The following is a 25858-nucleotide window of genomic DNA, read 5'->3' on the forward strand; positions in this document are numbered from 1 at the left end:
ATATATTTTTTTCGTCAGTGGCCTCAGTGAGTTGGTGCTGTGGGGGACACATACTAAAACAGGCAGTTTCTCCTTCCAGCTATGACCCAGCAGCTTTGGGTCAGAGTCCTGTGATTTCTGCATCACTGCAGGTAAGTCTGCTCTCATTAGCATTTAAATGAGACCCAGAGGAGGAACAGCTGCACAGTTTAACATTAGAGTCTTGACTCCTGTTGGTTTGTAGAGTCTGTGGTTATGTTGGTTTGATTAAATTATTCATTTGAACAAAAGGCTGGAGCTGTAACCATGACACTGAGCCAGCTCTGGGATCTGTCATACACGTAATGACATTTCCTGTAATATCATGAATGAATGAACATTGTCTGCACTGAGTCAGACCTTTCAAATGGACCAAGAGTCGAAGTGACCTAATGCAGAAAATGACATAGAATTAATAATTTCTGCAATTAATTCAACCTATGTTAATGAGAATGGAATCACTGCATTTATTACGGAGGGACAGCTTTTTTTCTGAGCACAAATCTGACAGTAGACTTGTTAGCTGAAACAAGAGTTTACTGAATAAAACAGTTGTGTTTAGTTCACAGTAACAATCCACTTGGAACAAACCATCCATAATGGTGTATTTGCAAAATAAAGTACAAGCAGTGAGTTTTCTTTTTTTCTTGTCATAATAAGAGCCCTCATTCAGGGAGTATAACATTCACAAACAGCAGCTGATGTGTACTCTAGCTGTGAAAAGACTGAAGTGGCGAATCAATAAAACCAATTTTGGAAAGCAGCAAATACAAAAACACTTAGGAAATAGCTCTGTATCAATGCAGACTATTGATTGTCATGTCTGGTATGTGTAGTGTAGTTAAAGTGGGAGGATTGTTTACTCCACACAGCTATACCAGGAAACAACAGTCACCACGCCAGTGGAAGGCTGTCAGAGAGATAGCAGATCTGATTGCCACCATACTCAGTAACCTTCTCTGTTTCAGGGTAAAAAGACAAGCATCACACGCGCAGTAGGAAATGACTGCACAACATGTTTCTGTGCAAAATAGTGTGTCTGTAGGTCTTGAAAATGGAGGAAGTGATTTGCAAAAATTAAGCTTTTTTTTTTTTTTCATTTTCCAAAAAACAAATTTGGCATCTCAGACATATCCTGACGTTTGTGCCGAAATGCAGTGGCACCAAAATCTCAAGAAAATGTAAACTTATCAAATAGGAATTTCTCACAGAATTGTTGGCTCTCTCATCTCTGTTATATTAAAGATGAATCTTTATGTATATGGGCATCATATTTTCAACAGGTAAATATTACCGATATGACTTTAGGAATGACAACATTAAGTGTTTTAAAATATGCAGATTACATCTGAGCCAAGCAGTTGAGTTGAGCTGGGAACAAAAGCACATTATTGTGTATAGACGCTTAGTAGAATATTTGTTTTGCTCACTGGACAGGCAGCATTACACTGTGGCATGTGTACTGGCATTTCATAAACTCAAGGTGGAATGACCTATAGTTGTGATGTCACTGCTACATTGCGGCCACGGTGATAAATTGCCTCAATATAATACAAAACGTTGAAAAAAGCAATATCAAAACACCTCACATTCAGGTACTGTAGATTACACTACAACAAGCAGTTTGCATAAAAATGTGTCACTGAGGTCCTGTACAGTATCTCAAAATATAAAAAGCTTCTTTTCACATTTCACAACAAGTGGATGCACGGCATGCAACAGATTGCTTATCTACATAAAAAATATAAAGTCAGATCACGTTTTAAAGTCCCTCAGCCCCCTTTCATCCTCAAGTATTGTAATCTCTCCCCGGCGCTGTTGAAGTCAGTGGCACTCGGAGAATACAGAAAGATTCAAAGAGGCAGAATTTCCTGCGCTCTTAACAGCAGGACAGAAACGACATAAAGGGTGGAAGAGGTCGCACACCGTGGCCACTTTCTCTCCCTCACTATCAAGAACGGGAATATCTGATGCTCCCTTGTGTTGGTAGAGGATGCTGACCCCCTCCCCCACCCCGTCCCTTCTCAGACATTAGTCGATCCTGGTCTGTGTCTTGTCTAGGGATTCAGAATGACACTGGTGGCGTCTTCTTTTTCTCTGCACTGGAAGGTGGTGTGAGCCTGCTCCAGATCCTCTATGACTGCCAGCAACCGAGCAGCGACACCCTGACCCGGCTTTAGATGCTGAACGTTGCACTTTGCACCATCTGTGAGACAGGAAGTGTGCAGGGCTATCAAACTAAATATATGATACGATAATAAGACGACTCTGTCCTGCTACCTCGGCAGAAGCTGCACAGTTGAGATTATGCAGTGGCCGCCTCACCTGGGTGAACGTCAGAGCTGATTTTCTTTTCTTCATTGATCGACAGCTTACCAGCATCTGGCACCTCCAGATATTTCTTCCTGCAGTATCAATCAGAGACATTAATCACACCATGTATCACTCTCCATTCTCTAACGGCTGCCTTGTGTTTTCGCAGTTACAACATCAAGAAGCAGCAGCTGGAGCTGAGCGGTGTGTTCCTGTGTTGCAGCAGAGCCATCTAGTGCCTAGTGACAGAGCTGCACTCCAGCTGAGTCCTCCACTGACCTTAGTTTATCTCTACCCTGGAGAAACTGCTTGTAAATGGTCTGAGTCTCAACGTCAGGATCCAGCGGGTCGCTCCAGTCACCCAGAGTCACAGCTGAGTGGGTTCTACTGCAACCTGTAACTGAGAGCCGGCCTTTTAGTGAACATTTGAACCTCACAAATTTCTTGGAAATCAGAACTCAGACTCATATGGCAAACAACAAACAGCAAACAACGGCTGAAAAAGGAAGGATTCTGTTAGTCAAGAGTCTGAAAAAATCCCCTGGAGAAATAAAACCATATAGTTTACAGACAGCAGCTAAATTGGTCAAAGAAAGGTCACAAAGTGATTTTCAGAGCTTATTCTCCACTCAAGCAACAAATACAAGGCAGCTGCAAATAGGGAGTTGAATGGTTAAATATGGATCGACAAGAGCTCATTCTTCCAGCTACATTTAGTGGATCTGGACTGAAATAAGAGAGTGTAATGTTTTGAGCTAGATATGAACCTGCTTATTCATGGAAAGTACTGCTGATGCTTCGGGCTTTGCTGCTTATTGACCACAGTCCTTCTGGGTCTCGAGTGTAATGAGCTTTCATTTTCATATATTCCCACAGAGAGGACAATAAAAACAAGTTAAACAGTTACACCGTACCCCAGGTCCTCATAGAAGGCTTTCAAAGTTTGTGCACCATCAGAGGTAATGAAAGCAGGATTACCAGGACGGTCTGCCTGCAGGCAGCAGGTCCACTTGCCGCTGCGGTGAGCCCCTGGGTGGAAAGAGGGCAGCATGCGCTCATTGTAGATGCTGACTTTCCTGATCGCTGACAACCACTGGTTCAGCTCATTCACGTTCTGTTCAGAGTGGGAGGACACACAGAGAAACTGTTAAGTGGGTTTGTAAAACAATACTAAAATCGAAAAGGTGACTCTATAATTGAAATGCTAAATAAAATATTCCTTAAATGATTCTTATAAGAGACTAATGTCTCTTACTAAGGATGCAGCAAACTGTCACCGAAATAACGTGTCGAGGAAATGTTTTTCACATTTCAGTGGCGAAATGAAAAAGGTCATGAATGTCTTTGGTGACTGGCTGGTGTCAGTACCAATGCACCTTGCAATGGATGTACATGGTGTGCAGCTGCCCGTCGTTGTCCTGGGTGATGACCTGCATTACATTCTGCTGCTGAAAGGCATTTTCATCCACCCTCTCCACTGCACACACGCACTGAATAGGGATCGAGGAGCGCACCTGCAACAATTCAGCCACAAACCACAGCACCAATTAACACAAGTATGCACAAGCCAGTAATGATGAGTCAAGTTTTTGCTTCGGGCAGTTTAAATTGAAGCTTGAGTGAAAATAAAAGTGACATTTGATCAGAAGGCAAATTACTGGAGTGATGTCTGATTCTGAAATATTTTTCACACGTTAGGATGGGGAGGAACAGTGTGAGACAAGGAGGAAGTGAAGATGAGACCAGCATGGCAGCAAAGACCACTTTAAAGTGTAAATCAGCCACTTCCAGTAGGAGCTCGCTTCACTCACACTGGAGTGCTCCAACATGGAGGAAAGGGGCCGAGACATTGTCTGCAATCTGATTTGCAATGTTAGCATGAATATCCACAGCCTTCAATTAACCCTCGCCTTTATTCCAGTCGCACAAAGCAGAGACTGGCTCAAAGAGGGAGCTCTTTACTGAGCTACAGAGAGCCTGCTCCTTCCTCCCTCTCCCTCCCCCCCCCTCTCTCTCTCTCTCAATCTCTGGCTGGTGAATGAGAGGAGATCATTATCACAAGACTAGGCACCACATGGTAATAACACTAATGATGTTCTCACAAGGAGATCTACACAAATGCATTAAAGCAAGCTGGGGAGGAATAAAATGTTTCTTCCTTTTATGAGCCAAGTTGATCAATGTCCTTCAAAAGGCAGATACAGTGACTAATTCATCACCAGAAGGCCTATCAGCCTCAAATAATGGATTTGAGGCTGGATCACTTTCACGCGACTTTGACTGGAGTTTACACATCTTTTTTTGGCCTGTATATGAGACAAAGAGATAAGCATATGTCTTGTATATGTAGAAAAACAGAGAAATAATACAACATATATTGGTGAAATTGCGATCGTACCTTACTAGTTTTCTACCAACCTGCCAATCAGGGGTCTTAGCATAGGACAGTGTCTCACTGGTCAACCAGAAGTAGCGTTTCTTGAAAGCGAAGCGAGATAACAGCTGTGGGCCCTCTGCTTTGTGTTTGTGGAGATATCCCTCTTTAACTGTGACAGAGGGCATGAATACAGCCCTCTGGGGCACCTCGGACACTGCAGGAGCAGCAGGAAATAAAAACAGGAAAGACCTGGATTTTAAATGTGCATGTAACGGCAAGTTCATCCATATATACACAAGGTGGTGCTGTGACAATAATCAAAATGAGCAAATTCAGGTGTTCAACTTCGGTGCATATCTTTCTTTTCAGCATTTAGTTATTGATGGAACATTTAGTCCTCCTTCTCTCGTGAGATGAAGGGAAGCTTCAAAAAGGCATAACAAGCATCCACTTCTGTCCAACAAATCCACCTAAAGAGCATGAAATGTCAAACTGGCCTTTAAGAAAAAAGAGTAGGTGTGATGTGTAGAAGTAGGCTGAAACATAATATCTGACACATGGCAATGAGAAAGTTGTATAACCAGCGTGGCGTGCACAAGCACCTGTAGCTCCTCACTCCAGCTCCTTGCCAGCTCATTAACCATGTCATTTCTTTTCTAGGCTTCAATCTTGTTATGAATATTTCACCATGGGGCGACAGGGCCACATTGTTTTGCCTTATCCTGATAGAAGCTGGAAGTCACTATCAGCTGACATGTGGCTTGGCCTTTGAACTTTCCTCCTGATAACCATATAAACAGTGTGTTCACTGATACCGCATTACCGATGTCATGATCTATGTCGATCAGCTTATCAAGGAAGTCTTTCACAGAAGCCACGCTGCGAAGGATGATGGGATGAAGGGGCGCCATCCACTGTTCTTTTCCGTGACCCAGCTGAAGGCCCAAATTCCCGACGCTTTGTAATGCCTGGCAACCCACACAGACACGATATATACAGTCAGCACTCACATCATCAGCACATCAACTCTCCACCAACTGACAGAACTCAGTGTGAGTGACTGCATATCTCAAAGTCAACGATCAAAAGGGTCGCTGAGGCCAAGCATGCTGTGAGGCCCTTTGTCCGGCCCACACCTGGCCTAGGGCGAGGAGGAAGTCCCTCTCAACAGCCCTCTCTGATGCTTGGCTTTGAACCGCAGTCTGGTCACAGCACACACAAAGGTAAAAATAGTCTGTTCCCTCTCTCTGTAAAGGACCCATAGCAACAGCACTTCAGCACCAAGGACAGCAACCACAGAAGCTAGAGAAGCGAGTTAGTTATGGCTTATTTCCACTTGTAAGAGGTTTAAGACACTCTTTCATAATGTCGGATGTGCAGTGTTAAACCACTGCATATCCACTGCAAGGTGTGTAGTCATAGCTGAACACATTGCATAAACACTTAATGTGCTTACATCTAAACTCATTCCTTGTATGTACGTGAATTCCTGTTATCAAATTCCTGACTGCATAACCCTCTTTGTTGTTTGTTTTTCCTTCACTTAAGTGCGATGTCTGGCCATGAATAAATTATTCATGGCAGTGTCTGTGTGTATATCTGTGTTGTGCATTGTACCTTGGCCAGTAGTAACAGTGTTCTGCTTGTACGAGTGTCAGCGTGCTGGTCCCTCAGCTGGAACAGTTTAGGCGTGAGGATTGCAGGAGCAAAAAAACGCAGGAAGAAGAATCCACTGATGGCCAGGTACTTCACGTCCTGTAAAAACAGCAGTGAATTAGACTACGAAGTCATCTGAGGGCTAGCAATAAACTAAGACCGGTGCTGTATATGCAACATGCAAAGGTAATCCAGGAATGATGATACTTTAAACATGCAGGTGTTTCCAGCTTTTACTCTGAGTGTTTTGCTCTGGACTGACCTCATTCTCAGGTTCAGCAAATTGCTCCTCCACTCTCTTGTGCAGCTGTTTGAAGGCCACTCTCATGACAGGAGGACACTGATCGATTGAGCCAACGATTGATTCAATGATGCTGGTTAAGTAGCCCTGCAGCATCTCCACACTGCTGTCCCGTACCTCTGCCTCTGACACTGCACCCTTAAAAGAAATTCGTCTTTGGAGACAAAGAAAGATACTATAAATGACTGAATGTCAACGTAAGTACACAGTCCTAAGAAAGAGTACTAGCCATGTTGGATGGATTTGGGACCCTACTCAACTCAGCATACTCAAATTTATAATGTCTTTCTTAATGTGACTTGAATATTTGAGCACGCAGCTTCATAGAAGAAAAAGATGGAGAACAGTTGAACACAGTCTAGATGCTAATATCCAGACACATATGCAGCCCGGCCACGGTGACTTCTACAGAGGTGATGGCAGACAGCTGTATTGCAGATGTCGAAGATGTTAGATCCCCTTCCATGTCAGAGAAATCTCAGGGGGCTTGTGGCAGTTGCCAGGCAACACCCTTCCCCCTTTCATATGCCTTTTCTGTCATTTTCCCACAGTTATGTCTTCTTCTCAGGGGAGAGGTGTAACGGAAGCAGTTGGTCTTCTGTGGCAGCGTTTCCATTTGACCATTTCAACACATATATTGTGATCCACATCCCCATTTGTCAATTGCAGCTTAAGACAAGCATCAGTGAAACAGATCTGGACTAATTTGGGTCAGAAAATGATCCACGTATCGTGAGCTCCAGCAGGATGTATTTTAGTCCTGTTTTACCTTGTGCGGTTCAGGTCGATCTTACACGGGTCCAGTTCAATGTATTTTTTCTCATCAAAGATGCGATTGATGATTGGCTTCAGCACCTCATGCAGATACAGCATACCAACAGCCTGACAACAAAAAAATGCCATATGTTTAATGCGTCTCATTTCCATCAATACTTATTTGATGTATTTCCTAAATGTGCTAAACTACATAGTAAGAAAGATGCAAAAAAGTTATAACTAAATATACATTTCACAGCAGTAACACAAGATAACAAAAGAAATACCAGCCTTTCACACACAGTAGAGACATAGAGCTTATTAACTCATTAAGAGTTCTTCATAAAATAAAACAACACGTGTCAGCGCACCTTCATGAACTGCTCCATGGCCTTGGAGGCAAGTGAGTTAGATCGAAATAAAGTGTTGGGATCAGCTGAGAGAGCAAAACAAAAACAGGACAAATTATGTCTATAGTAAATTTAACCTAAAGGTACATCATGCAATATACACATTTAATTATAACAGGAATGCAGCAGCTAAGAGGTGAAGAAAACATAAATATGATGCTATTTTCAGGCAATATCAACTTTCAGTCCATTTTCCACAGATTTTACTAACAAAAAGATGAAGAGTGTGTGTTTTTTAACTTTAAACAAAATAGACTTTAAAGTGCACTCAGTTAACTTTCTCCACATTAAAAAAAGAATAAAGACAGGGATTAAGTTGGTAAACATGAAGCACAATGTTCCTGCTTTGCGTCTGCCCAGAGGTCCTTCGTTACATGTCAGCCCTCATCTGCGTCCCGCATCATTTCCTTTCAGCTCTCTACTGTTGCCTGTCTAATAAAGTCAAACAAAAAATGCCTATAAAGACACTGAGTTTGATATATATCTGAGGGCAGAAACAGGGAAAATCATCCCACAACTCTGTTACTAGTGCTGAAGGAAAAATGCTCCTGTTGAGACTCTCACCAAGCCCATAATCATGTTTGATGAAAATCGAGAATGAGATATTGCTACATTAAATTCATTGGAATCTGTTAATACAGCGTGTGGATGCTTGTTTCTGGGCTCAGTCCAGGCCTCTAGCTCTGTGCACAATGCCACTGATTCTGCATGTGCATGAACTGATCTGCTTCAGAGACAGAGAGCTCAGAGCAGCAAATGAGGACAAACTGACCTTGCTGGAACAAACCTTAAATACTTAAAAGTAGTGATGCTAAAATATCCATGGAGACAGAGCTGGGCATCTTATAACAATGGGTAAAGCTGTTTTTTCATTGCAAACCAGTGAGTGCACAGTACATTTTATTTTTCTTGTGCCTAACTTTAATGTCTGCCTGCTCACAGCATCTATTCTTGATCAAGCAGTTACCGTTCTAGGATCATGTGGAGTTGCTATGGAAACTTAGGCACTATGCTTATTATCTCGAGCTACACTAACAGCACCCAAAGACCAGAGCATAACTCTGTGTAATTCATCATGGGAATGTGGTGTGGAGGCAAAAACGTGACTAATGCAGATCATAGAGGAGCCATAAGCAGACCGTTGGGTGAGTAAATAATTGGCATTGGGGAAGTAAATATAGCACTGGTAGGCTTTAAATGCCCACACAGAGTCCATGGTGTTCAGAGACCTTAATGTCATTCCAGAGATAAATAGCAGCCGCCCTCACAGGGGCTCTCTGGGGTGGAGCAATTAGAGTAAAACTGGCATGTCCCAAACGCTGACTAACACAGTGACTAAAAAAGATTAATATAGATGTTATGCACACAATGTACCACATGATTGCACTTGTCATAGATATGGAGGCATTAATCTATTCTCTCTATCCCTAACAAATACAATGTAGCTGTCAAATCATGAGAATCTGAACTTTCATTTAATCTTTCATTAATCAATCTTACTGGTGTGGTTGACCTCTCGGGTGTTAAGGTAATCCAGGAAGGGCACCACCAGACCCTGGCCCAGGTAGATCTTCACCAGGGTCATTGCTACATCTTGGCGGCTCTCAACGGTGGTCACCTCCTCCAGCATGGTCAGAGCACTGCTGTCTTCCACCTGGTTAGAGGAAGACTCAGGTCATTAGAAAGTCAACACAGGATAAAGGAGCCATTTGTGTGGACAGGGTCAACCCACTTCACATTCACAGCAATTGTCACATGACAAAGAGCGGTTCGTCATGTTGTTTAGCACATGGTCATTGGTGCACAGGAGCGGTTGTGATGCTGACCTCGGTAGGGGAGATGACCGACTCAACCAGACGGTCAATGAGAGGCTGATAGTACATAGACGGCAGGATCCGATCCTCCACCAAGCGCACCTTGAGACGCAGTGCTCCTAGCTTACCACTGGAAGCAAAGGAAAATACACAGAATCTGATATAGAGGAGATCCTCTAAAGATCTGCTGGAAAGTGAAGGGTGAAGGGTTTAACAGCACCCACTGTCGTTTGTTAGAAAAAAAGAAATACGTTTTGTGCCTGTTTTTCAATAAATATCAGCTCATTAAGATAATGATTTACAATAGCTTTTTTTCTTAATTGCAAAATAATTTGCAATACTCATAGCATTGGGAGGTGAAACGCTGATAATATCAGGTCGGAGTAATTTGGATTAATATCTTATCGCTCTCTTATATGAATGTAGTTCTCTTACCAGTTTCACTTAATGATATGCAGCTCTCTCTAAAAGTTCTTTAACCACAAGTTATTTTCTAATAAACCTCTGAGATTTGCTTTAGTTTCTGAGTTCACTCAGCCCACTTTGTTCTAATATTATCTCCTGGATCACATGCTGTCAGATATACACCTGAGAGTGTTCATTTAGATGCATGAAAGGGATCATGGAGGGGGACACAAATACTTTCCTTGGACACACACAGCTACTGAGTTTGATATCCAAAAGCAAAATGCAGGCCGCAGTTATGCAGGCACCACAAACTCTTTGCATTGTAAAAATAAGCCCACCCTTAATCCTCACCCAGCATCCACCTCATTGTTTCCCAAGGGTAGCAAACGAAACCAGCCCTGTAAGAGAGGTGTCTTGTGCAAACATGCAAAAGGGATTTCCATCTGTGGAAAGGAAATAGCAAGCATTGGTTACAATTTCAGGCAAAAACAATAACCTCAATAAGGATATCAATGGTTAGTAATAATGTGCTCACAGACAAAACACGCATTCTGACCTTTCCCAGAAAGTCATTCTTGCCCACCATATCCCAGTCCCACACCTCCACAGTGACAGTCCCTTCCTCACTCAGCTCCTCTTGATCCAACTCCAGCTCCAGAGTCTCTCCCCAGTGAGGAAAACGGGTTTTCTTGATAATCTAAAACACAACTTTTAGGCTAGTAAGAATTCTCATCACATAAACTCAGATGACAAATAATTGAAGGGAAACCAAAACACACTGTACATGCACGCACATAGAGCTCACCGTGGTCTCTGCACTGTGGTTGTTGAAGATAACTCTTGCAAATGGATCAGAGGTTCCAGAGATGTCTCTAGGGGCCAGATCTCTGTGGGAATCACCAGATTAAACCCCGCCAGGACCCATCAGTGCTCAGCCATTAATCTGTGACCTGCTACAAGGTAAAAACCACTACTTTCCACTTGGTCTTATTCTCTCAAGTTAATTCATATTCAGGGGAGCATGTTTGAATAACACAGTGTCAAGCCCTGATTGACATGCTCATTAGCGTCCTGCCTGAGAAGGAGAGATTGTAGCCTGGGATGCACAGATGGGACAGAGAATTGTGTGATAGTGGCAATATGAATCACGGATGGGAGCGTGGAAACCCACAGGGCGATGGTGATAAGGTCTCTGCTCAGAAATAATGACGCCACTGCCAGAGCAAAACTGCAGAGACGTTTGACTGGTAAACTTTTTCTTCACCACTTTAATCACCTTAAATCTACGTATGCACAAACATGCATCTACTGCAGATGAACACATGATTTATAGTGATTCAAACCTTCTATTCAAAGACCTGCTCTTCTAATTTATCTGTAATCACTCCCCTTAGTTATCTCTAATCTAATATCTCTAGTTATCTCATTTTTTCAGCACTAATTGTGTTTAAAGCTCACAATTATGTTACCTGGCTTCAATGACTTCACATTGCAGGGTGATCTTCTCTGCAACTTTCAACAGCCCCACGCTCAGATGGATCTCCCCCTGAACTTCTTCATCAGGGTTGACCCTAGTCAGGTTCACCCAGCTATCTAACCCTGTCCAACCCACAGGGAGAGAAATTAATCAAATAACCATCCTCAACAATAAAGTGTCAAGTGTAAGGCAGACTAATAAACACAGACTGGGGATGCAAAATCATATTTTCTGTTACTTGAAAATTGATGAATGAAAAAATCATTCCAACTATGTCAAAGTAAATTTAATGAAGACAGTTAATCAACAAAACAAAGACATATCCTTCGGTAGCAATTACAGCTTAAAATAATTTTTGACAAATGCCAAATATTCTACAGTTCCATCTTCCAGAGCCTCAGGAAGCTGTGATGTCAACTTTTATGGTCTAATGAAACACTTTAAGGATCATCTTCATTCATTTGAGTAAGTTCAAATTTAAAATATACATTACCAGTCAAAGGTTTGGACATACTTTCCTCTTCATTTGAATGAGAAAGTGTGTCCAAACCTTTGACTGGTAGTGTATATTTGATCATCCAAATTGCATAAGCTAGTTCACAAACTTGCAGTATCTGTGCTCTATTTTCATTTTATTTTTTCATAAATATCAGACATAACCAAGAGCAGAATGTCAAGACCAGACTGTGAGAAGACTGAGAAGAGAGGGAAGAACTGACTCAATAACAGTGCATGAATCGCAGGAGGCCATGCAAGGTGGCTTTCAAGAGAGGCATCAGTATGCAGCAAACGTAGCACGATAAACATCATCAAGCCATAGCATGTTTTAAATGTCCTCTGTCTGGCCAAGAAAGGACAGAAAGCACCGGGAGATTCATTTTAATAGGCCATTCATCAGTGTGAAAGTTGATTTCATTGGCCGTGTGTTAGAAATTACATAAGTGAAACTGACCCCAAAGAGACTGATAAATGGTTGCAAATCAAAGCAAATGTGGGTGAGTGCACGGAGGAACATTCTCATAGTTTCTGTCTAAATAAAGCATGTCTCTTCAGGCACTTTGACCTCTGACTCGATCATGGAAATCCATGCAAGTTTAACCTTTGCAGCCTTTGGTCATGCACCCGTCCTGTTACAGACTGACACAGACTTTTTTAGTCATACCTTTAGCTTGAGATCCAATGGCTTCTTTACTCAGAGTAATCTTTCCAATAACATCGTCATGGCTGTAGAGTACGATAAAAGAAGAGGTTATCAGAAAGAAGCCACTGACAACACTATCACTGTTCTTTCAGCTTGTTGAAGTGAAATGGATCTAAAGACAGACTGATTACAACACTGGTGGTCATGGGAAGAGGAAAGAAAAAAGAAAAACAACTCTCTAATTATTCAATCTGGGTGACCAGCTGTCTCATCGTGTTTGTTTACTCAGGCTTGGATTTTATTTTTTCATCCGAAAATATTCAAATTGTACATGAGGTTTTAACCCAAATATATCAATTCAAGAAACACAGGAAGTTAAGCAAACTTATAGGGCCGCTGCTGAGCTCTTTCTGTGAAGAGCCATGGCTGAAAGTGGAATCATTTTGGAGCAGTTCTGAATTACAGTTTTACCCAATGGTGTCCTCATCCATGACTTGAAAGGAGAGCGTATGGAAACCCATGGGGAGGTGCAGTGTATACTCTTCACCCCAGAAAGGATTAAGGTTCTTCCATACTGTAGCGGTCCTGAAAAGATAGGGGTTACATGTTTGCTGACCAGAACTTGCATGAAAATATATCACATGAATTTATGCAACATCCATAACTACTTATCCATAAGAGTCGTTCGAGGGCTCTCACACTCACACCTCTGGGCGATTTAGATTCACCATTTGATTTTGGCAGGAAGTCGGAGTACCTGAGGGAAACCTACAACCTTTTTGCTGACCACTGTACCATATGATGTCAACTATAGAAACTTTTAGCAGGAGCCAGGAATAACCACAAAAGTGGCACCAGTATAAGCCCTCTCCTACCCATTTGAGGTTAAGAAAGATCATATGCATTTCAAGAAATGTGCAAAAACCACAGAGGTTCAGAATTTCTCCAGAGGATCACAGGATGATCAATCGAGTAGAAACCAAGAAAGAACACAGGTTTGCCTCACAATATCAATATTTCCTTCAGTTTATCTCAAGTTTACTTCTTTTTCTACACTGGATACATTTTTCTCCTAAATCCAATATGTTTTGTTTTGGGGTTTTTTATGGACAGAAATGTGTCCACCTAATTTCTGTAATATACCTCGTTATTTTGTCCATTTTGTAAGGCTCTGTTAAGAACAATGTTATTTCCTCAAGTCAAGTATTGAAAAAGCAGTGCTACAATATCAGCAGCAGTCATAGCATAAAGTGTATTGTAACACCTTCCATGAGCATCATACTCAAGGAGTCAGTTGGCCAGTAACACCACAAGAACAAGATAATTAGCATGAGTGTCTACAGTGAATCATTGTTCTGCTCTCCCTCAATATGTCAGATGGAACAATAGCCTCTCAGTTCTTGTTACAGAAAAAAACAACAAACTTTTGAAGCCACCTGGGCTGCTGTCAAAAAGCAGAAATTGGAAATAATAGACTATTGTGTTGCACAATCGTTCATATGTGCGATTAAAAAGTAACACCCTTCATTTAAACACTCTGGAGGACGAACTCCTGTGTACTATAGCAGACACTTCTGAGCTGGTGTGATCTGCTCCCAGCTCCCAGCATCCTCCTTGCTCACATCGGGAGCTCCCTGCAATAATGGATGTGCCCTCTCCATGGTTACCTGCGGGCGTTTTAAAGGCCAGACCGGTATCAGGTTCTCAGTTTTGGTGAGGCCACGCTGTGGGTGCCACCACCCTGATCACACACACCTCTCCCAGGTTTACATGAGCAGAGCAGCAGGCGTGCAGCTGGGAAGCTCAACTCGTGCAAATATATACAGAGTATGTGTAGTCAATATCCTGCAGCTGTAGCTGGAAACACATTTGAAACATTTGAAACATTTTATTCATAAAAGGATTAAACTCACCTGGCGACAACTTCATTGTCAACTTTTACAATGCAGTATGGATCACTGGTTCCGGATCTTAGGATGCCAAGAAAAAGAAAAAGCCTGAGTGCTATTTGGACTTGCACTTTTTCCGAGGATTAAATTGCTTCTATTTAAATATACTGAGTTCATTTCCGTACAAAGCTCCATCTCCTCTCTGAAACTATAAATGCAGGCTGTACTTTTTTTTTTTTATGTCTCACTAACCTGGTAAGAAGCTACTAAAACAAGGTTGTATATCTCCTGTGAGCTTGAGACTTCACCACAGACTTCACCATTCAGAAATTACTTACACGTCTTTGGCCGGGAGGTTCCTGCCCTCGACTATCCGAAAATACAGAGATGTGTTTTTGGCCATGGTAGAAGAGTGAGCTGCTGATCTACTTTCTTCTATGTTCCCATACGCGCTCTTATGAATAGCGCTCTTCCCCTCCGTAACTCAGTTTTCTTCATCTCACTGCACCTTCGGCGCGTGACGGCGCGTTGCTCACCGGTAGCGCGCGACACAGGCGCGCATCCGGCCCAGTGATCGCAGCAGGTGAGTCTCTGTGACGGCTCTGTGTGAGCAGCTACACTGATGCTCAACCCCGCTCCGGCTCTTCTGCTATTCACCATCAGACGAGTCCTCTGTGAAATACACACGGCAGAACATTACTAAAATGAATTTACAACCGCTCTGAAATGATTTCTTTTTTCATATCTGGCTTCGCTCTTCGATCTGTTTGTAGCTGGCGTTATTGCCCTTTTTATTTTAGATAATATCGCCGCTGCACCAATTTGTAATATCAATAAGTGTGTTGTCACACCTGGTCCGCTGGAAGGTCTCTTCAATGAGATAATGCGCCCTCATGTGAGCATGACGAGCAGCTGCAGGCACCTTTACAGACAGGCATCTCCGCGGCCAGCCACTCGGGGTCCTCAGAGGAGCTCATGGAAGCTAATAAACAAAACGGTGAAGGCGTCCAGTTGAAAATGTCCCTTTGACTTGTCATGATGCTTCCGTAACGCTATTTGACTGACAGGCATATATAGATCCAAGCTAGTCTTTAAAATACAAACCAAAGTCTTCCTCGTTTGAAGTCTTAAACAACCAAACCAGTGAAGTTAGCCCGATTTGGTGCTGTGAGCTAGCTGAGAGCGTTAGCCTGGTCCTCCGATCTGTCCAGTGAAGGAGATGGATGAATATCCCGGAGCGATTGGCGGTGATTCTACCAAACAACAAGAGAGACATTACTACCTTTTGTCTGAGCTGCAAACTTTAGCCAAAGATTTATCAAGGTAGTGTCGACATCACTAAAGTCAGGGCTATTACTACTATCGTAAACGTATTAAGTTTCATATCTGTATACGGCATTGCTTCACTACGGCCTTATGATTATTGTTGTTCTCCTCCACGGTTAGCTCTTTCCAGCAGCGCCTGTCTTACAACACCCTGAGTGACCTGGCTCTAGCACTCATTGATGGGACGGTTTATGAGATTGTGCAGGGGCTCCTGGATATTCAGCATCTGACAGAGAAAAATCTGTATAACCAGAGGCAAAAATTGCACTGCGAACACCAAGGTCGGTGCTCTGCTCGACAAAAGATATGCAGTGACTTATAATGATGCTTGCTTTACTGGGCATTTTTCCTCTGTGTTTGTAGCACTCAAACAAGATCTTGCACGAAAACATAAAGACGCTCTGCAGTCATGCAAGTCCCACAATCTTGCAATTCTCAAATCAAAACACCAAGAAGAACTAGAAGTAAGTTAGTGAAATACATCTGACCATCTACAAGGTTTTGTTTGCCAATACTTTTGTGTTATGTTATCAGGCTCTGGACATCCGTGTTAGAGAAGAACAAAGAATGATGGATAAGAAAATTGTAGCAGAAATTGATCAAAAAGTGATCGACCAGCAAAACACCCTGGAGAAAGCAGGAGTCCCTGGGTTTTATGTCACCACCAATCCTCAGGTTAATCTCTTTTACTGTGACACAGACAAATTTCCAGCAGATGGCAATCCATGTCCTCACCGCTCTTCAAACACTGTGTTTCAGGAGCTGACAATGCAGATGAACCTACTTGAATTGATCCTCAAGCTTCAGCAGAAAGAGTCACAATCTGGAATACCATGAGAAGGATGAATTTGAAGCCTAATTGTGCCAAAAGACATCAACATGTAACATTGCTGCCTCTAAGAAGCAAGAAGTTCAAACTGTTGCACATGTTGCCCTGACTCTAATTATCATCACTATCAAAAACCTGCCAAATGGTGCTGGTTCTTAGGTATACAACTTAGTTTCCAGTAGTGATGGCAGGCAAGAATAGTATGTTAGAACAAAACACACTTAAATGTGTCACTCGTGAAATTAGGAAGTTGTTTTTTGAAGACATTCAAAAACTACCTAACTATGGCAGCAGTAGCCTACCAACATCAGATATGCTGGATCGGCACCTTTGTACCTGTTATTGCTCTCTGCTTTGTGGAGGGTTGATTGAAAACCCGTTCTCAGTTTCAATCAGCCCATTTAAAAAATTAGGTGACACAACTGGCCCCAGAATATTGATCGCAAAATTGTGATCACAAGGTGTGACTTTGTTAGTCTCAGTGTTCTGGCTCAGTTCTTAAGACTTCACTTGTTAGTTATTGAGCTAACCCCAGTGCATTTACATGATTGTGAAATTTGAATAAATAGACAACAACAAAGATTTAATTACTGCTGTGGTATGCAGTGTGAACAGAACCAAATACAGGCAGTAGCATTTAAGATATGTATTCTGTTAGGGTTTACACAAATATCTGCTTTCAGATATGTTTCATGGTGACTTTGTGAAGTTATTTAATTTTGTGAAAAGTGATGGCTATATTTTTTCAGCACAATGATTTGTTCAATGTTATGTTCTAAATAATTTCATCTGGATAATCTGTGGCCTCTTTGAATAAGACCTCTTGTTTCCTTTGTTTATTTGCCTTTTTAAATTTATTTTTTTTTAATTAAATTTCTAAATATGATCAGCATTTCAGTTTGTCAACACATTCCTGATTCTTATAGATCACTGTCAAACTTATTGAGTTTCAAACTGACAATGTTGATTTTTATTCCTTTAGTCAACCATACACCTACTTTAAGTGGAGCTGATAATGCCAAGAATTAGATTTAGATCTCTTGGCACATCAGTTTACCAAATGTGAGACATTGATGATCATATAAGAAGGATCCATGTTCAGGGACTCAAAGGATGCAATATTACTGAATTTGGCCTCTTGGTTCACCTAAGATTATTATTCTAAGGAGTTATTTATTTATTTTTACTCTTTAACATAGATTCTGAAACATGTTCAACCGACAGTAATCAGGAGCCGGGACCATGTGAAGAACCGCCGGCTGCAGATAATCTCCTCTAATGCTGTAATATGGGAGGGGCCCAGGGGGAAGCCCTCCGGCCTAGTACGACGGTGACTGTGCCTTTAAGAAGCAGTCCCGGCTGTTGTCGGAGCTTTTTTTCCTTCACGCACCTCCATCTGCTCCATCAGCAGACTATGCGCCCTGTCAACTTCTCCCAGCACCGGACCTGCCGCACACATGAGACACCCTGAACCACGAAGGTAAAGCGGCCCTTTTTTTTTTTTTTACTGATTCCTTTTCTTATTTTTGTCATTTGGTGGATGCACAGCGGATCGCGTTAAATCGTCATCACTCATCCCTCACGATTGAAAAGTGCAATGTCGCTCCTCAGCCGGCTGCATCCCGGGTAGAGCAAGTCCTCACTTTGCGTCCGTTTCCATGTTGTTATAAAATATTCATTCGGAATTAAAAGGCTGCCGATTCTTCTCTGGGTCTGTTGTGTGTGCGCTTCGACATGAGCTGGGATCTGTTCACGTCAGATGGATATGGAGCATGAACGAGTCATGTATTTTCCAGCTCTGGGGTTATTTCTAGTGGAATAAGGCGTTACGTAATTACAGCAAGCATCCTGTTGTCGCCATATGTCTGTCGAGAGCAGGACTCAGATGTTGCACCACCCAGGCCGAGAGGATGGATACTGGGTGGTTCTGATATCAAGGTTAAACATTATTTGCAGTAAAATGGATAAAGACACAATCTACATAATTCCATGGTTATTGTATTTCCAGCTTTGTTTACACGTATGCGATGTTTATTTATTTATTTTTAAAAAGACGTGGTCTGGCTTTACACTAGTGAGTGCTCATGGGTCCCGCGCGTTAAGGCCCTTTAGCAAATAAACAAATAAATAAAATAAAATCTGGATCGAACAGATGTAGCCTACTGTCAGATCACATCATTAATGGAATTGTTGTCTTGAAGGATAATTTGAGTATTCAGTTATATTTTGTTTAAAACACTCACTCCAATTAAGTAAATAAAATAAAAAAATGCAAAATGGGAAATTCTGATCCTATTAAACCAGTTTGATGTTTCTGTTATGTGAATGACTATCACTAAAGCTGTCCAAAACGCATTTTTATGTGTTTGTGCTATAAGAATAATAAAAATTATTTCAGTGTAATTACTGAATGTCACGTTAACACTGGCTTTCACTACATACTTATTTATTAATGTTTTAAAGCTGTGAAGACCGTTTTGTATGCAGAGTGACTTCTTCACATTACTCTGCAGTACAGTTCCACCAGCAGCTCTGAATGGGATGTTTTGAGCCAAGCACCAACCGGCAGACTTGGAGCAAAATGTTTGGCTAAATGAGGTTCATGAAATTTGAATTTGTGCACTTCGTCTGCCTTGTATGTGGAACAAAATGTAGTTGTTTAACTAGTCTGGCTGCTCCAACGCTTGTGTCACATGGTTCTTGTTCTCTTTTGCAGGTAATTTTGTAGACAGGTAATGGATCCAGTGTGACTGTTACAGCATCGTCCTGCCCAGCTGGCCTGTCTAACTGTAACTATGGCAACTTGTCCAAGAGGCTGCGCATCAGCGGTGCGCCTTTGTCAGAGACTGAACCGACTCAAGACGCTGGATGATGACATGATGGCCACGTCGCTGAAACGCTGCCTGTCCACCGTGGACCTTACTCTGATGGGTGTGGGTGGCATGGTGGGCTCTGGGCTATATGTCCTGACAGGAACAGTGGCCAAAGACATGGTCGGGCCTGCTGTCATCATATCCTTCCTTTTTGCAGGTTTTGCATCTTTATTGGCTGCCTTTTGTTATGCAGAATTTGGAGCACGCATTCCCAAAACGGGATCTGCCTACATGTTTACCTATGTCTCAGTGGGAGAGGTCTGGGCTTTTCTCATTGGTTGGAATGTCATTCTGGAGAACATGATTGGTGGTGCTGCGGTGGCACGTGCCTGGAGTGGCTACCTGGACTCCATTTTTAACCACGCCATCCAGAACTTCACAGAGACACACATTATGCAGTGGGATGTGCCCTTCCTTGCCCATTACCCTGACTTACTTGCAGCAGGGATTTTAATAGTTGCTTCGTTCTTCATTTCCTTTGGAGTTCAGGTGTCCTCTTACCTTAACCACATCTTCTCCACCATTAGTATGGGTGTTATCATTTTCATACTTGTGTTTGGCTTCATACTGGCTGAACCAGCCAATTGGAGCCAGAAAGAAGGAGGCTTTGCACCTTTTGGGTTGTCCGGGATACTTGAAGGCTCAGCCACGTGCTTCTACGCGTTTGTTGGCTTTGATGTGATCGCATCCTCAAGTGAGGAGGCAAAGAATCCGCAGAAAGCTGTTCCTATTGCCACAGCAATTTCTCTTGGTTTGGCATCAACAGCTTACATGCTGGTCTCCGCGGTCCTCACACTAATGATACCCTGGCATACGCTGGACCCCAACTCAGCTCTGGCAGATGCTTTTTTCCGCCGTGGTTACAGTTGGGCGGGAGTGATCGTGGCGATCGGTTCTATCTGTGGTGAGTGTCAATTTTTAGTCATTAATGTCTAGCAGTGTTATTGTCTGCACAGTGCTATAGTTGGTGTTAGGTTCTGATAATGAGTCTCTATTTCTCTCATTTCTAGCCATGAACACTGTGCTGCTCTGTAACCTCTTCTCCCTCCCTCGGATTGTGTATGCCATGGCAGAGGATGGATTGTTCTTCTCCATTTTTTCCCGTGTCAATCCCGTCACTAAAGTCCCTGTCAATGCAATATTGGTATTTGGAATCCTCATGGCAACCATGGCTCTCATCTTTGACCTTGAGGCTTTGGTTCAGTTCTTGTCCATTGGCACACTCCTGGCATACACCTTTGTGGCAGCGAGTGTCATTGTGCTGCGCTTCCAGCCTGAGAAAACTAGCTCCAAGGGAACTGCTTCCACATCTCCCAACCCCAACACCGAACCTTCCCCTGCCCCTTCGGAGTCTCAGACCATAACTGAGGATAGCGGGGAGCTGAAGCAGTACGAGTCCTTCTCTGACAAACTACAACTGGTGGAGAGGCAGAAAACAAAGGAGCAGCGTGGGGTGGGGCAATTGAAAGCTTACTGGGAACCGTACCTGGGCAAACTGCTGGGGGACTGTGAGCCAGGAGAGGTTGTGGCCCTCTGTGTGCTGACCCTGATAGTGAGCTCAGTGTCCCTCTGTGTCGTGCTGGAATTTGGCAACAAACAACTGCAGCTGCCCGTTTGGAGCTTCACCATGCTGGTGGTGATTTTTAGCTCGGCTTATGTCCTCAGCCTTGTGGTCATATGGCTCCATGAGCCACAGACGGACAGCAAAACATTCCAGGTGAGCTGCTATGGATTTTGTTTCGTTTCACTGAATGGCAGTTTTTCATATGAGTTTCTAATTGGGATAAATTTGGCAGTCTTGATTTAATCTCCTGGCATCTACTTATCCAAAGTATTCTCAGATAAACAGTTCATCTTACAACAATGGAAATATATAATTTAAGCCAAACGTATGATGATGTTTTATTGTCGTGTAGGTACCTCTGGTCCCTTTGACTCCAGGCGCCAGTATCCTCGTTAATGTATTCCTCATGATGAAGCTCAGCCTTCTTACATGGATTCGATTCACCGTGTGGATCGCCATAGGTAAGAAAGGATTGGAATGAGGCAGAAACCTGAAACACGATGTTTCACTTTCTGTTGCTAGTAAACACAATGTGCTTAAGCATTATATGATCAGATGAACCAAACAGGGGAAGCACAGTGGCATAGTGGTTAACACTGTTGCCCCACCATAAGAAGGTCGGCGGTTTGGTTTCCAGGCATTTCTGTGCTGAGTTTACATGTTCTCCCCATGCTTGCGTGGGTCCCTCTGGGTACTCCAGTTTCCTCCCACTGTCCAAAGACAGGAGTGGTTGTTGGTCTCTGTCTGTCTCTGTGTGTTGGACCTGTGATGGACTGGCGACCTGCGCAGTGTGTACCCTGCCGTTGCCCAATGTGAGCTTGGATTGGATAAGACAAATGGATAAGTGGTAGATGAATGAATGAACCAAACAGTTTTAGCATTCCAAAGATATAAAACCTTTTCCCATTTGTCAGCAAGCTTTTGAGGATGGTGGTCAGGGGTTAGGGCATTAAAGCACTGTCGGGTTGGATGGGTGTAGGGGTTGTTAGAGGGGAGGTCTGATTAGCCGCATTAGCTTAAGTCTTCTTTGAACCAGTAAACCATTTAAAACCCACTGTCAGACTGCAGGTTGTTAACAAGATGCACACTCATGGAATATTACACTTGACAGGCTGGGCGCCTTCACTCACTTACCCACTGTCATGGCCATGGCAGGAATGAAAGCAACTCAGTTTGAATTGCAACTTTAACTCTCCCTTTACTCAGCGCAAGTTGCGATAGAGTTGAAGCTGAGTCAATTTGGCTATATACATGAATTTGTTTCCAAAATACTGTACATCAACGGCATATTAATCTTGACTCACTCGTTTATAGTATACTTAGATTTTTTTTTTTTTTCACTACAGTTACATTTATGCCACGCTGTTCCTTTCTGCAGGTCTCATTGTTTATTTCGGATATGGGATCTGGCACAGTAAGGAGGGCATGCGGGAGCTGCAGCCCAAAGACATGGCTGCCCGATACGTGGTGCTTCCCAATGGCAGCCTGGTAGAAACAGTGCAGTCTGTCCAGCCCGATGGTCAAGTGGACACCCCAGCGCACCACATCAACGCCTCTATGGGTGAGGACTACGCAGGAAACAGATGATATGTCACCACTCCAAGCGGCTGAATTTACCTGCTCTCCCACTCATTCACTGTACTACTACTGGTGTACTCCCTCTATCTCACTCCCTTTAGTGTGTTACTGGCCCACCACAGTCTGTACGTTTTGCTCTGCAAATGTAAGCACACCACAGGATGGGTTGCGCGTTTTCTGTATGGTTGTGAAGCATATTTGTATATCTTGTAATACTCGAATGTACAGTAGAGAGCTTTATTACTGTCCTGTAAACCTCTTGCATCAAAGTTGTATCATATAACCTTTAAAACCAGCTCTTTCCTTGCAACCTTGCCAGTTTGTCAGAATCCACATGCTTGTAGGTCATATACAGTGCTTTCTCTACGACAAACTATACTTTTAGGTTTATAATATTATACTTGGTTAATTTTATATATTATATTATATATTTGTTTTTCCCCCCATCTTAACAAATCTGAAACTGTAATATCACTATTAACCAAAAATATCATTCATTTGATATCCCACAGCATGCATCCACTTGTTGCATGTTTTTTGGTCACATAGAAGAATGCACAAAGTTTACATTTTCACCTTATTTTTTCTCCTCCGCCTGAGGAAAAACAACATTCTCTATTAATGTGGATCCTCTTATATCTAGACATCCCTAACTATAGTTTACACTACAAGGTATTTATTCTAATATTTTAATATTTATTTTTCTATTGTTACATTTTCTTCTGTTCTTATTCAGCTCTCATTAGCTGCATTTTGTTGTTGTTGTTGCTATTGTGTTCATGTTAAAGGAATATGCACTCACTTTTACATTCCTATCTTAGTCTCCATCAGTAATTTGTACTCCTCATTTAGTTGGCTGAACAACACTTCAATGCTTTACTGAAACTAAATCCCATCCCATGACCCTGTTCTCTCTTGAGTCACTGATCTTGCACTTGTGTGGATTTTTTCCCACGCACCTCTAGACAGCAAAACTTTCAACTCTCGCTGTTTCATGAGACTATGGGAAGCGAAAGCACATGGATTATAACATTTTTAATGCATTATGATATTTTAGATATGTGATATTTACTTAGATGAGCCTTGTGATAATGAGATTATTGGATATGTCAGGCACAAACTGACTGAATGGTACTCTTCATACACAGGGTAAAATATGGGCAGGAAGGCAGACCCTAGTTATGTTAAACCTGAGATGGGCCTTTGTAATCCCACCAGATTTGGAACAGTCCCTGTCGTCAGTCTGAAGCTTGACCCAGATAAGAGAAAGGCACATGTCAGAACACCCATTTTAAGCAGATAAAATTCCCATAGCATCCACAGAGACATCAAATTAACACTAGGTTTTACTTTTTGTGTTAGTGATATGCATTTTTATTCTGGTTCTCTTTTACATTCCAGTTTGTATTTGCATGTGTTACATAAAAAAACCAATGGCCTTAAATATACTGTAATCAAAGATTTACTTCCAAAGCTAAATTTGTCTGAGTAATTTATGTATTTTATCTCTTTGTCTGTTGGATAAAAACACTTATACAGGATTTCATGCTTTCTGATTATTAAACCAAAATACAAACATGGAAGGGAATGTCCAGCAGGACGCATTTTGGCATTGTTACAAAAAGAAGCTGAGTTCAGGAGAATTTTGTACAACTTTGCACACCATTTGAAAATTATTGTCTAGTAATTTTGTCTCACAGTTATGCTTTTGATGTCAGGACCAGTGACAGATATTAATACTGTGGTGCTTTTTTAAGTTGAACGTTCCATCTTTTTCACGTGAGGAAGCACAGTTACAAATGATTCAATTCTTTTCTTACTTCTGAATAGCATTATCTCTTGTACTTGCACATAAAGGTCTCAGATCTTTCCATTATTGTGTATGTCTGTATAAAATGCTACAACTGTGTTATGAAGTGAAAAAAATAAATGTTTTGAAGCAGCATTTACAAAAATCAAAATTGCGGCGTATTCTGATTGAATTGTCATCGCAAAGAATAAATCATCATCATCATCCATATCAGAGGTGGTGAAACAAACTGGTGTAAATATTCACGAAAAGAAGAAGCAGAAAACACAATCCTTTGATTTCTATATGGACATACTGTTAATGAAATGAAGGACATAACTCAACATCACAATTGTTAGGCATAAAGCAAGGATAAAAACTTGATTAAAGCTGATCTAAGTCTTTATCCTTTACATCACTGATGAGTTTAAGGCTAACATTATGTGCTTAAGTTAACCTGAAATTAACCTCCAGGTGTTGTCACAGTAAACATGGTTGCTGTGCTGAAATCAAGTGTTTACACTGAGGCAATATAACTGGAACAGCTCTGGCACAAGCACAAGTCTCTCAAATTACATACCTTTGATCTCATGGCAGCTCAAGTAACCACTGCAAATCAGCCTCATGCTGTGTCACGAAAACAGAAGCAACACACTTGAGGCATAACTCACAATCATCTACAGTGTGCGAACCAAGTGACAGATTGTGTTGTAGAAGTGATTGATAAAAAAGGCTGGAGTGATTCAGCACATAGATCCTGTGAATCCTTTATGCACCCGTGTTTCCATGGGAACTTCCACTCCACCCCTGTCAGATAGCCACATCTCTCTGCCTGTCACTGTTTGCATTGCTTTTAAGCCTGTAGACACTACCTATTGCCGCAGGACAATATGAGTCGTCTGCTGTGAAAACACATGCAGGGTTGTTAGAGTGTGTCATATATCCAGCAACCTAATATGCAGCTGCCATTAAAAAACTAGTTTTGGGAGCACAGTCTTCCCTCTATTTGCTTCTCTCTCTGCCCATTTTAGTAGCACATATTTTACATATGTCTACTGTGATCTAGATGGCATGACACAACCAAAAGCATCAGTGTGTCATAAACAATTAGACACAATGACATGCTAATACATTGATAATAATGATTTTATTAATCACATAGTTGTCGCCCAAAAAAAGAAGAAACTACGTACATATGAACGATTTAAAATTTGGCTGCAGGGTTTTATTTGCCCCGCTGCTTGAACCCTCTAGAATGAGGGTGGAGGGAAACACTGCGTGTTTCTGTGCAGCGTTTAGCAGCACTGGAGCGTTGAGCATTGAGCTGGAGGGTATGAAG

At 42.1% G+C, this 25858-nt stretch overlaps 3 protein-coding genes across 4 annotated transcripts; 2 read left to right on the top strand and 1 right to left on the bottom strand.

Moving 5' to 3' along the window:
* Window positions 1-548: 548 nt before the first annotated feature.
* Window positions 549-15222, bottom strand: rasal1 (RAS protein activator like 1). Of its 2 annotated transcripts, XM_029510366.1 has the most exons (21): window positions 14899-15222; window positions 14585-14641; window positions 13143-13256; window positions 12693-12754; window positions 11523-11652; window positions 10859-10940; window positions 10610-10750; window positions 10405-10496; window positions 9658-9775; window positions 9332-9485; window positions 7793-7857; window positions 7435-7547; window positions 6627-6819; window positions 6326-6463; window positions 5532-5676; window positions 4750-4922; window positions 3708-3845; window positions 3310-3445; window positions 2611-2731; window positions 2344-2423; window positions 549-2224 (listed from the first exon to the last, which is right to left on the bottom strand). In XM_029510366.1, exons 1-21 carry the CDS (start codon window positions 14961-14963, stop codon window positions 2076-2078), a joined length of 2466 nt encoding a protein of 821 aa, XP_029366226.1. In that variant the 5' UTR covers window positions 14964-15222; the 3' UTR covers window positions 549-2075. The 2 variants fall into 2 exon arrangements, with proteins under 2 accessions (XP_029366226.1, XP_029366227.1); XM_029510367.1 differs by lacking the exons at window positions 14585-14641; window positions 14899-15222 and adding an exon at window positions 14339-14474.
* Window positions 15223-15527: 305 nt separating this feature from the next.
* On the top strand, window positions 15528-17591 carry dgcr6 (DiGeorge syndrome critical region gene 6). Its single transcript, XM_029511223.1, has 5 exons — window positions 15528-15883; window positions 16007-16167; window positions 16250-16350; window positions 16421-16561; window positions 16646-17591. Exons 1-5 carry the CDS (start codon window positions 15780-15782, stop codon window positions 16721-16723), a joined length of 585 nt encoding a protein of 194 aa, XP_029367083.1. The 5' UTR covers window positions 15528-15779; the 3' UTR covers window positions 16724-17591.
* A 546-nt stretch (window positions 17592-18137) lies between these two features.
* slc7a4 (solute carrier family 7 member 4) lies at window positions 18138-24664 on the top strand. Its single transcript, XM_029510675.1, has 5 exons — window positions 18138-18195; window positions 19432-20492; window positions 20599-21305; window positions 21505-21613; window positions 22531-24664. The coding sequence occupies exons 2-5, from the start codon at window positions 19511-19513 to the stop codon at window positions 22737-22739; spliced, it is 2007 nt and encodes a 668-aa protein (XP_029366535.1). The 5' UTR covers window positions 18138-18195; window positions 19432-19510; the 3' UTR covers window positions 22740-24664.
* The last annotated feature ends 1194 nt before the right edge of the window (window positions 24665-25858 follow it).

Source organism: Echeneis naucrates, chromosome 9, assembly GCF_900963305.1.
Source record: "Echeneis naucrates chromosome 9, fEcheNa1.1, whole genome shotgun sequence".
NCBI lineage: Eukaryota > Metazoa > Chordata > Actinopteri > Carangiformes > Echeneidae > Echeneis > Echeneis naucrates.

Coding starts and splice junctions, on each gene's coding strand:
- rasal1 (XM_029510366.1), bottom strand. CDS start 14,963: ATGGCCAAAAACACATCTCTGTATTTTCGGATAGTCGAGGGCAGGAAC. Junction 14,642..14,898: donor AACCTCCCGGCCAAAGACGT/GTAAGTAATTTC, acceptor TGGCATCCTAAG/ATCCGGAACCAGTGATCCAT. Junction 10,941..11,522: donor TGTGAAGTCATTGAAGCCAG/GTAACATAATTG, acceptor TGATTCCCACAG/AGATCTGGCCCCTAGAGACA.
- dgcr6 (XM_029511223.1), top strand. CDS start 15,780: ATGGATGAATATCCCGGAGCGATTGGCGGTGATTCTACCAAACAACAA. Junction 16,168..16,249: donor ATTGCACTGCGAACACCAAG/GTCGGTGCTCTG, acceptor CTGTGTTTGTAG/CACTCAAACAAGATCTTGCA. Junction 16,351..16,420: donor AACACCAAGAAGAACTAGAA/GTAAGTTAGTGA, acceptor TTATGTTATCAG/GCTCTGGACATCCGTGTTAG.
- slc7a4 (XM_029510675.1), top strand. CDS start 19,511: ATGGCAACTTGTCCAAGAGGCTGCGCATCAGCGGTGCGCCTTTGTCAG. Junction 21,306..21,504: donor CGGACAGCAAAACATTCCAG/GTGAGCTGCTAT, acceptor ATTGTCGTGTAG/GTACCTCTGGTCCCTTTGAC. Junction 21,614..22,530: donor CACCGTGTGGATCGCCATAG/GTAAGAAAGGAT, acceptor TCCTTTCTGCAG/GTCTCATTGTTTATTTCGGA.